The sequence below is a fragment of the Malaclemys terrapin genome, chromosome 1 (assembly GCF_027887155.1).
Source record: "Malaclemys terrapin pileata isolate rMalTer1 chromosome 1, rMalTer1.hap1, whole genome shotgun sequence".
Lineage (NCBI taxonomy): Eukaryota > Metazoa > Chordata > Testudines > Emydidae > Malaclemys > Malaclemys terrapin.
The window spans coordinates 207,371,710-207,383,153 of NC_071505.1; the positions used below are offsets into that span (position 1 = coordinate 207,371,710).

The following is an 11,444-nucleotide window of genomic DNA, read 5'->3' on the forward strand; positions in this document are numbered from 1 at the left end:
ATGCTCCCAATACTTCTGTTAGTCTTAAAGATGCCACAGGACCCTCTGTTGCTTTTTACAGATTCAGACTAACACAGCTACCCCTCTGATACTTGACAACCTTTCTGGTGAAAATTGAAACAAAAAAGGCATTGAACAGATTTAATAATATGGCAGAAGGTGAGTTTGTGGAAGACATAATTGTTTAAGATGACAGATGGTACGCAAACAACACAATAGGAAGATGAAATAGGTATATAAAATACATACGTCCAGATTTACCCAAACCTGGTGAAAGGTAGTGAAAATTCAACTTCCTGTGCCAAGTTGATCCACCTTTTTGTGATAGTGTGGGATAGCATCTTTAAATCACCCAGTGTGTTATAGGAGCTCTGCTGGCAGAGACGACTGAGCCTATGCAGCCACTTCCCAGCCCTGCTGTCCTCTGTACCCCATAGTGCAGGGGAAGTTGCACCTGTTTACCCCCTTCTTCAAGGAAGCTGGCCTAGAGCCTGAGGTTAATTTAGCACTGAGAATGTAAAAAATGAAGATAGTCTGGCATAAACAGAGGCATTTCCATCATATAATTCCCAGTTGGTGCCAGTGTAACACCCTATATTTATGTGCCCCATGGCCCCCCTCCTTTGGGAATTCCCCCCAGCCTTGCCTTTCCCTTAGGGAATTCCCACCCCCGCCGGCCCCATACCATTCCCCAGGGGAAGAGCCCCGCGGGCCCCTCCCGCAGAGAGACTGGGGAAAACTCTGCGGGGACTCTCGGGTGCGAAACTGCCTGTCTGCCAACACGTGGCCGCAGGGCTCAGGTTCCGCGCGGCGCTGGAGTCAAAGGTCCCTTCCCCAAACTTGCGGATTTAACAAGCGCTCTGCGGGCAGAGGCAGGCGGCACCGTGCAGCGCTCCCGGGGAGAGGCGCCGGGCAGCTCAGCCCCCTCGCCCCACTTCAGAGAGCGCCGCCGGAAAGGGGAGGCGGGAGGAGCGGCTGTAAAATGTCGCGTCTCTCCCCCGCCACACACCTGCAAGCAAAGCGGGGAGCGATCCGCGAGTAGGGCCGGAGACTATAGCCCTGAAGCCAGGGGCGACCTGGAGCCGGCAACTCGCAGGCTCCCTCTAGCCACCGCAGTTGCAGCGGAGGAGGCGAGCGAGAGCAGCAGCAAGAGGAGGATTTTTTTCCCTCTCTCTCTCTCTCTTTCAGCCAGTAATGAGTGTCTGCCCCCTGGCACGGCTGAGCCACAGCGCGGCTGCACACACGCGCACACGGTATAAATAAGTTAAGGGAGACGCAGTGGGAGCTCCCCGTCTGGCTCAGCCCAGCAGGCAGGAGGGGAACCTCCCCCCCGGCGCCATGGCGTGCGTGGCCGGCTGCCGCTGCTGCACGGAGCGCCGGAGGCAGAGCAGCATCCTCTACAACATCCTGAAGAGCGAGGAGCAGAAGGGGGCAGCGCAGCAGCCGCCGCAGGAGCCTCCGGGGCCGGGCTGCTCGTGCGGCTCGCGGCGGCGCGTGGCCCTGCGCAGCCCGCAGGTGGCGGGCAAGGCGGCCTCGGCCGTGCTGGTGAAGACCCTGCGCTTCGTCAAGAGCGTGCCCTGCTTCCAGGAGCTGCCGCTGGACGAGCAGCTGGTGCTGGTGCGCAGCTGCTGGGCTCCGCTGCTGGTGCTGGGGCTGGCCCAGGAGCGGGTGCACTTCGAGACGGTGGAGACCGCGGAGCCCAGCATGCTGCAGCGGATATTAACCGACCGGCGGCAGGAGCAGCACCCCCAGAGCAGCAGCCCGCAGCTGCCCTCGGCCGGCGAGATCCAGGCCATCAAAGGCTTCCTGGCCAAGTGCTGGAGCCTGGACATCAGCACCAAGGAGTACGCCTACCTCAAGGGGACTGTGCTCTTCAACCCGGGTGAGTAACCGGGGGTACAGCCGCCGCCGCCGCCTCGGGGAAGGGGATTCCCCTCAGCTGCACCTCCTGCGCATCCCCCCATTTGATTCCTTGCCTAGTGGGGTAGAGAAGAGAGCGGGACTGGAGGGAGGTTGATTGAGGAAGCTGACAGGATTTTAGTCGAGGAAACTTTTGAAAGGTGGAGGTTCCCCCCCCCCCCCTGTTGAAGGGGGCTTTGCATTACATACATTCCGTGGAAGGAAAGGGAGGAGGGTAGACCTGCCACCTGGCCAGATTTGCCCAGGATTGGATCTTTTTGAAGGAAGCTGTCCAGGGCTGTCCCATTTTATGGGCTTAGATCAGCCTGGGGTCCTGTTTTTTTCCCTACCTCAGAGGTGGCAGTGCTGGAAGAGTGGCCAACTATCTTTTTCCCTTACTGGTCCAACTTTCCAACTATTAGAAAACTTAGGCCTGGGCTACACTAGAAAATTAGGTTGGTTTAACTACATCAGTCCAGGGTGTGAAAAATCCACACCTCTGAGCAGCATAGACCATAAACCAACCTAAGTCCCTATAATTCTTCTGTGGATTTAGCTAAGGCATCTCAGGGAGGTGAATTAACTAGAGCAAGAGGGGAACCCCTCCTATGAACAAAGGCAGTGTCTACAGTGAAGCAGCTGTAAGCTACTTTAGCATTTTAAGTGTAGACAAGCCCTTTGCATGCTTGGGGAAAGAGGGGAAGAATAGGTGGTGGTGCTGTGGGGTCCTTTTCAGGTAGAGCGCACTTTGTCCAGTTAGAGTCTGAAAGCCACTGGTATTAAATGACCTGTCTCTTGAGGTGGGCAGTGTAAATTTATTTCTCTTTTGTCCTAGTAGAAAAATCTCTCCTCTTTCCTGTTCATCCAGGCATTTGAGAGGGGTCTTTCCAGTTACAATTCATACATGACTAATAAGAACTAGCTAAAGTGCTTTTTATTTTGTGTTAAATAATTGCCTCTGAACACCATCTTCCCACTTTCTTTGTTACAAAAAATTAATCCATGGAGGTGATAGTAATAGCCAATAGTCACTGTATTTTTCTTTCTGAACTAGCAACGTTGCCAATTCAACTGCTGCACCACAAGCCATGCAGTAAGCATTATGGTTTGGTTTCTTAAAATAATCAGGTGGTAATTCATAACTGCGGTTAAGAAATAATGGATCAAAGTGTGCTTGATTGATAAGGTTTTCAAAGAATAAAAAATTAACAATTCTCAAGATTTAGAAACAGAATCTGGCTCGATTAAATGAGGAAAGCTTGTATATATGTACGCATAGTTTGTTTAAAAAACAATATTTTTATATAATCTCACAAAATCAGATGTTAGCAGTTGATTTATATTTCAGGTAGATTTTTAAAAATAAAATAGCTTGTTATGCTCAGATAGTAGATAATGTTTTCACCCCTCAGCTCACAGAGAGCCGAGAAGCTTGTCAGACTTAAACCAAGAGGAAAGGTACTGAACTTGCAAACAACTCCACTCCCCTATTTTGTTTAGTTAGAAAGCAAACATCCTATCACATCTTGGAGTTAACTTCCTTATCCGCAATCTGACCCTTGTTCCAATGTAGCTGGCAGCAGGACACATTAATATGAATAGAGCATTTCCTAGTGGTCAACAAGTTATTAGCAAATTTGTTCCTTTTATTATCTTTACTATTTACATGGTATATTTGGCACCTTGAAGATCGTTACTGGTAACAGTCAATACTGGTTTTCCATATTTTATCCCCTACAAATTATACATTTTTAAAAAACATGAATATTGGAAAATATTGTTGTAATCTAAATTTGTTGTTGCCTAACTAAGAGCAGCACTGCATGTCCAGAACAGCAACGTGGTGAGATTTTGGATTGCACTGTTAAAATCTGTGCATATCTACATGCATGTTGGATATAATCTCTCTAGCTAGCTGAATCGTTTTCATGCAGAAAGGTAATTACATTTGGCTTGTTCCTCATCTAAGAAACTTAATATTGATGTTTATGAGTTACCAATTAGCTGGCATGCTGCAGGATGGCCAACTTCCATGAGTTGTTTTATAGATAAAAACTTCGTAAACGGACATTTAGTTTCCTGTTTTTCTTTCAGATCTGCCAGGGCTGCAGTGTGTACAGTATATCCAGGGACTGCAGAGGGAAGCACAGCAAGCTCTAAATGAACACGTAACACTGATTCATCGAGGGGACCAGGCCAGATTTGCCAAGCTGAATGTTGTTCTTTCCTTGCTGAGATCCATTAATGCTAACGTAATTGCTGAACTATTCTTTAGGCCCATCATTGGAACAGTGAACATGGATGACATGCTGCTGGAGATGCTTTGTGCAAAGTTATAAAGGCATGTATACAAATAAATCCATTACTAAGGAATTCCTAGAGCAGAATAGTGTAAAGTACTGTAAATAAACCAACTTATTCTTTTTACATAGATAGTATTTTTGTATTCAGTAAAAATGTTCAAGTTCTGACATTTTTATTAAACTTACTGTTTTCAGAATAGGATGTACAGCCATGAAAATAGATGCTTTTTAAACCATTAATGAAGAGGTTTTAGTTTCCAAAGTGAGATGAATATTCTCTGTCTTTGAATAAAGGTCACACTGATCTGTGTTGTTTTCAAAATGAGCAACCCCCACTTTTTCCCAAAGCATTGTTGTTTCACATTTTAACACATTTATTTGGAAAGCCAAAAATAGGATAAAAGAGCCAAATTACTTTGCACATTTCAGTTCCATTAAATAAGATACCTTAGTCACAGCGATCTTTGTAGTTGAACTATGGGACTCAGCCATAACCGCTGAAGTCAGTAAAGTCTCTGACTATATCAGGCTTTGGATCAGGTCTGTATTGAATAGTTAAGAGAACCATTTACCTACGGGCTTGTGTACATTGGGAAATTGACCAGAATAGCTATTGCATAATAAATTATTGTGCAATAGTTATTCTGGAATAGCTCCTTGCGTGGACACTATTGTGAAATAAAGTCACTTTATTCTGGAATAATTAGTATGCTTCCAAAACAGAGTAATTGTTCTGGAAAAAAATCACCGTTCATTACCATAAAAATTACTCCACAATATCTATTCCAGTCAGTTTTCCCATATAGACAAGCCTTTAGATAATGTGTTGCAAACATTTCAAAATTGATTGTTAAGAGTAATTCAGATACTTCCAAAGCCTGTGGCAAAACATTAAATTTAACATATGTTGGACTCTGGGGAAAAAGAACTATGGCCTGGTCTACGCTGGTGGTGGGGGAGTTTCGATCTAAAAGTTACACAACTTCAGCTACGTGAATGACGTAGCTGAAGTTGACGTACTTAGATCTACTTACCATAGTGTCTTCACCGCGGTGAGTTGATTGCTTTCACTCCCCCGTCTACTCTGCCTGTGCCTCTTGCCAAGCTGGAGTACAGGAGTCGATGGGAGAGCGCTTGGGGATCGATTTATCGTGTCTAGACTAGATGCGATAAATTGATCCCTGCTGGATCGATTGCTGCCCGCCGATCCGGCTGGTAGTGAAGACAAACCCTCAGTCTTCTAAACACAGCAAACTCTTTACAAAGTCCCAAGAACTGTTGGTAGACCACAGACAGTTGATTTGTTTCCCCCCTTGGCATTTGCTATAAAAACTAGAATTCAGTGGGCCAAATTCTGATCTTGGTTCCACCTGCGGAAACATAAAATTACTCCACTGAAAGTATGGAGTTACTCTGGATTTACCTCACTGTTACTGCAATCAGAATCTGGCCCACTGTGCTTAGTAACCTATACATGACTCACTTAGGTTTTAAATTCATTTTCCTTATTTGTTTGTCTTAGCCTATTGACTGTGCCCTCAACATTCTTTTTGTTCCTTCTTTGCTAGTTTGTTTATATTATCAAGGACAAATCAAAGTCAGAAAATGAAAAAAACACTTGTTAGATCATGTAGTCCACCTTTCTGCTAATGTGAATAGTTCCCTATAGCAAATCATTCCCGTTCTCTGATTTTCCCAGTCCCAGCGCTCTGCAGCAAAAATTTAAAAGGCATATAACATTAAGGATCCATTCCACACTAGGACAATAACCCACTGCTGACAATGGCTGGCTGCAATAAGTTCTCCTAGCCATTGAAAATGGTTTAGTTTTAATGTAGATGAGGGAGTGCGGAAACAAAAGAAACATTTTCAACAGGGAAAGTATGATGATTATCAAGGACCATGTTGAAAACAGTTTTGGCCAATCTATATTATTAGCTAGGCACTTCCAATTCCTGCGGAAGAGGAGAGCTGGCATGGTCGGAGGAAACATGTTGGTGACAGTCATTATTGGCAATGGATCATTTTCCTAGTTATAAGGTTAGTTTTCTTACAGATTTTTTTTTTTGCGCTAAATACCATTTAACCAGAAATATTTAATGCATTTAATGACAAAACTAACTATAATGAGGGGGTTACAATTTAAAAACTAATGCTCAAAATGTATTTCTTACAAAACTGAATTAAAAAGAGACTAGGTGGGGGAGGTAATATCTTCATTTGGACCAACTTCTGTTAGTGAAAGCAACAAGCTTTCAAGCTACGCAGACCTGAAGAAACGTTCTGTGTAGCTCAAAAGCTTGTCTTTCACCAACAGAAGTTGGTCCAATAGAAGATATTACCTCACCCGCCTTGTTTCTCTAATATCCTGGGACCAACACGGCTACAACACTGCAAACGAAAAGGTAAATTAAAACATCTCATGAAATGATTTTTTTTTCACCGTTAAGTGGTTTAGGTTGGGACTGACATTGCTTCTGTTACTATGGGCTTTCTATTTATGAAAAGGAATTCTTTCAACAAAAATAATGGTCTTGTTGGTGATTAGCCCTTATACAGCCATTCAAGGAAGATCCCATCCTATACCCACTTAGAGCTGGCTATGTAAGGGGTGGCCGTTAGAGCTGGTTGTATTGAAAAGGATTGGTTTAAAATTTTCTGTTTTTCTAACAAAATTGGGAAAAAAAACTTTTGTTGTTTTTCCTTCTTCTCCCCTTGCCAATTCTCTCCTGCTTTTCCAGTAGCAAGTGGGGGGGGGGGGGGGGAGAAAATTGAGCTGAACTGCTTCAATCTAAACAAAGCCAATCACTGATGGAACTGAAACTTTATGTAATAACCTCTCCTAATGCCATGCGTTTTGTAAAACCTCTTAAAACATGATAAGGGTGTTCCTAGCTCTCATGAAAGTTATGTTGGGGGTGGGGAGCCAGCTCACAGAGTCTTTGTTAACCCCAACCTCGGTACACCCTATACAAAGGCCAGGGATAATCACAGCCCCTGTGCCCAGGGAAAGGCAGGAACTTTTCTCTGCATTCCCCTACTTGGGCACAAATTGTCCCAAAGATGGTAGGGGGGGAAAGTGTAGTCAAGGCCGCATATCCCAACCAGCGGAGTTGGCCAGGAGGGGCAGTCTGCATCATAGGCGCTGACTCTGTGGCTGGAGCACTCACTGGAGGAAAAAAAAAAAAAAAAAAGTGGGCGCTCAGCACTCACCCAGCCACAGCTGTTTTGCAGCTCAGGGAGGGGCTTATGAGAGGGCAGAGAGCAGTGGCTTCAGGGAGGGGGTGGAGCAGGAGTGGGAAGAGGCAGAGAGGGACTTTGCGGGAGGGGTGGAGTGAGGGCAGGGCCTTGTGCCAGAGCTTGGATGGAGCACCCCCTGGGGAAAAGTAAAATTCAATACCTATGGTCTGCATCCAAATGGATTATTATTTGTAGTAATAGTATTACAGGAGTGCCAATGATCTCCAATCATGGACCAGGACCCCATTGTGCTAGGTGCTGTACAAACACAGAACAAAAAGTTCCTCCCCGAAAAAGTGAAAGCACAGCTTGCATGCTACATAGCTTTGGCAGGGACTGTGTCTCCTGAGAGACAATCTCCTCTGGAGCTTCCTCAGGAGAGAGGTCACTCTGCACCACTTAGTCCTGGCTTGTGTCTTAAAGGCACAGTCAGGTTCTTAAATTCGTAAGATAAACTGACAGCTAAATATACCAACAACAAATCTGTAAAATAGTTTTATGAACTTAGAATAATTGGCTGAGTTTTCAAAGGCCTAATGTTCAAGTTGCTGGAATTTCTCTCTGGGTCTGTTTGTATGTTCCATGGTAACTTTTGAATGCTGTATCTGATCAATTCCAAAAAATATCAGGGAACATTCTAGGCATCAGTGGGAAGAACCCTATACATTTTGGGGAGGAATCAGGAAATGAGAGGCACAGGTTGCCCTTTCCTCTGGTTAGCAGATCCACAGTTTGAAGTGCCTCTGCCATTGTCTATAGATCAAAGAACTGTCTGAAGGCAGCCATTAACACCTTTCAGCATAACAATACCCTGAGCTCATCTCTACCCATCTTCTCAATAGTTTAACCTGTTGCCACCCTGAATGACATCTTCCAGACAGAGAACAGTAAGGGTTGGGGAAAATGGGAGTACATGCAGCCCCTAGCATGGGGGAATGGGGCACACAGGATCCCTGGCAGGAAGGCGATTGGGGGACCCTGATAGAGGGATGGGGGAGATTGGGGACACACAGAGCCTCCAGCTTGGGTGGCAAAAGGGAGAATAGAGGGCAGAGCCCCTGGGAGAGAGGGAAGAGGGAACAGAGTACACATAGAAACCTTGGTATGGGGGGAGGGGAGCACAGAATCCCTGGCAGAGGGAAGATTAGAGGACTCTGGTATGGAAGGGAATGGGGGTGCACACGGAGCCCCTGCCATAGTGAAGGGAGAAAGGGAGTCTCTGATATAGGGGAGGCAGATAGAACTCCTGTTGGTAGGGGCAGATTGCGGCACCCTGGTAGGGGGAGGAAGGAGGTGAAGGAGGAACACAGAGCCCCTGCCATGGGGGTAGAAAATGGGGAACCCTGGCATATGGTAGAGAGGGAAGGAGGGCACACAGCCCCTGGAATGGGAAGGAGTGGGGAAGGGGGGACACACAGGTACTAGCATGAGAGAGTGAGTGGGAGCTGTAGGCAGTCCCTGAATCAGAGGGGGATGGGAGAGTAGCATACAGGGACTTTGGGAAGGTGGTGGGGAGGAAATGGAGGAATGCAAGGAGATCCTGGTGGGTGCAATGTGCTCTGTCTGTAGAAGCTGTGAAGTGTGCGACCCTTGAGTTGGTTTCCAAGGAAGCCCTATAAGCCAACACCTTAGAAAATTGCATGAGAGATATGGCAATTTTTTTTCCTTCACAAATTCAGGTCTTTTTAAAAAATGCTCTATTAAATCACTTCGTTCCTTGCACAAAGAGCTTCTGTTTCCTCGCGAAGGACCAAGGCCAGTCACTTAGACAGGTATCAAAGGAACAAATTCTGTCCCCAGTGCACAAGCCTATGGTGAGTAACCAGGCTGTGCGCTAAGGAAGAATTTTGACAGACCCGAACACTCTATGGACACTAGTGCAGCCCCAACACTGAATACCCTTCCGTGTAGTGTGCCCTCTTCACAGGGACAGTGGGGAGGGAGCAGAGAAGCATGTGACTAGAGGCACCACATAGTAGCAAATCCATAAGACATGAGGCATGATGGTAGAACTGCTGACCAGCAGGTGGTGATTGAGTGGAGAAGCCCACCAGAATGCTTCCCATTTAAGGGCTATGGAACTTAAACATCCTGAGCTCAAAATCACTTCATTTTACAGAATACAGGGTGGGCATAACATGAGCACAGCTGTTCGCTCTTGAGAACAGGCATGCTAGCTATTATGTTCTGCTCTAGCTGCAAGTGGCAGAGGAGACCTATTGGCAGCCTAGAGGGAATTATAATAGTCATGGTCACAGGGAAATGTTTCCTGTCACTTTTTGGGGTGGGGGAGGTGGAGGGGGGGAGAAGAGACATTTTTGTACCACATACTGACGTGACTTTCTGTAGAAAGGGCTGGGTCAGCAATCATACCAGGTTTCCTAACGCGGCTCACTACTTCCGACTGACCCTCTTCTGTGAGAATACAATGAATGAGCCGTCTCATAACAGCATCCTGCACTCATTAGACAGACATCTACCTTACAGTAAGAATGAAGCAACTCTGGTGCATCCAGAAGCAATATTATAGAAACACCTGTCCAGGACAGAGTCTAAGCCAAGTAAAAGGGCTATACTGTTAGATGTGTTGGAGAAAAGCCTACTAAAAGACTTCACAAACTATATTTCAATGTCCACGTAGGTGGAGCATAGTTAATGTATTGTGTTTTTTGTTTTTTTGACAAAAAAATGGTCGGTGTTTTTTTGGGAGAAGCTACGCTCCCAAAAGAACAGTCTTATTTATTTATTTTTAATTATTCATGTTGTCTTGTTGACTTCATTGGGGCTATATATATCAGATCCACAGGATTGGGCTCACAACATGTATCTAAACAGTGTTCAGACATTTTGATAAAAACAGTTTTAATGCCAACACACCGTTCTAGTGCTAAACAATGTGGCAAAACATTGTGGGATTTGGGGGGAAACATCATCTTCTGGGCATTACAAGGATACAGTCTCGTCCTTGGATATGCTTGTACTGCTCTGAAGAGCAGCTATAGAAAAAAAAAAAGAAAAAAAAAAAACCCACAACAGGCTTAATTATCTGGAGTGTTAGAATAATTGGAGTCAGGATACCTTTTCTAGAATTCTCCCAAAGGAACCAATATAGAAGATATTAGTTAACATTCTAATATACATATTGACATTATTCCCAGGCACATTTAAATGAATCCATTATTTTCTCCCTAACATTGGCGCCCTGAGCACCGCTCTCCTCATAAGCACATTTTCCCAGAGCTCACATATTTCACAGACATTTCAAACTGAAAGCAGCTTTTCCACAAATTTCATTTAGCAATCCTCATGGTGACAGTCCCTGCTAGATAAAGTCGCTGCTGTGCATTTTGCCCAGTAATAGCTATTGCCACCTACATCAACCTAGACACCCAGCATTTCTAGCCAGGAGTGCAATGCTAGCAATAGTGAGTTTTTAATCACAAAGTGCCATTCAGCAGGGGTTACTCTTGGGAGATACCCTTTCCTCTGAAGAGATTTGAGAAAGTAAAAATAAAAAGAAACCTCATATTTTCAGTGAACCTGGTTAAGAATGTTTCTTATAGATAAGAATTAAATGGTATTTATTCTTAATCCTCTGTTTTCTAGTTTAATGTATAACCTTTGTTCAGGTAATCTTTCTAATAGTTTATTTAAAACTTTTTTTTGCAGCAGCAGTTTGCTCTTACAAATAAACTATGGACACACAACACCAACTGAGCAATATCTATTTTGCACCCAAAGAAGAGGCCATGCAAATAAAGTGTGTATTTTCTGAAATGAGTGTGTGTAGCGCATTGAATCTGTTATAAGTTCTCTTCATTTTTGTCTGTTTATAGATAGAAGTACTTCCTCTAGTGGACATTCTAGCATTATAGTGAACATTAAAAACGTTCAGAAAGCCATTCAGTTATTTAGCAGTCTTTCACCAAGAAAAACAAAAATATAATAATTGAGAGATGCAAATAAATATAACAAGCCCTTTTAAAACTTGGAGAGGCACTG

The 11,444-nt window shown here is 44.7% G+C and overlaps 1 protein-coding gene across 3 annotated transcripts; it reads left to right on the forward strand.

The window, feature by feature from the left end:
* The first annotated feature begins 898 nt into the window (after positions 1-898).
* Positions 899-11,222, forward strand: NR0B1 (nuclear receptor subfamily 0 group B member 1). 3 transcript variants are annotated; one of them, XM_054005931.1, is made up of 3 exons: positions 899-1,882; positions 3,994-4,240; positions 11,112-11,222. In XM_054005931.1, exons 1-2 carry the CDS (start codon positions 1,339-1,341, stop codon positions 4,236-4,238), a joined length of 789 nt encoding a protein of 262 aa, XP_053861906.1. In that variant the 5' UTR covers positions 899-1,338; the 3' UTR covers positions 4,239-4,240; positions 11,112-11,222. The 3 variants fall into 3 exon arrangements, 2 of the variants coding, with proteins under 2 accessions (XP_053861906.1, XP_053861907.1); XM_054005932.1 differs by having other exon boundaries at positions 11,115-11,222; XR_008442433.1 differs by having other exon boundaries at positions 901-1,882; positions 3,994-6,242.
* The last annotated feature ends 222 nt before the right edge of the window (positions 11,223-11,444 follow it).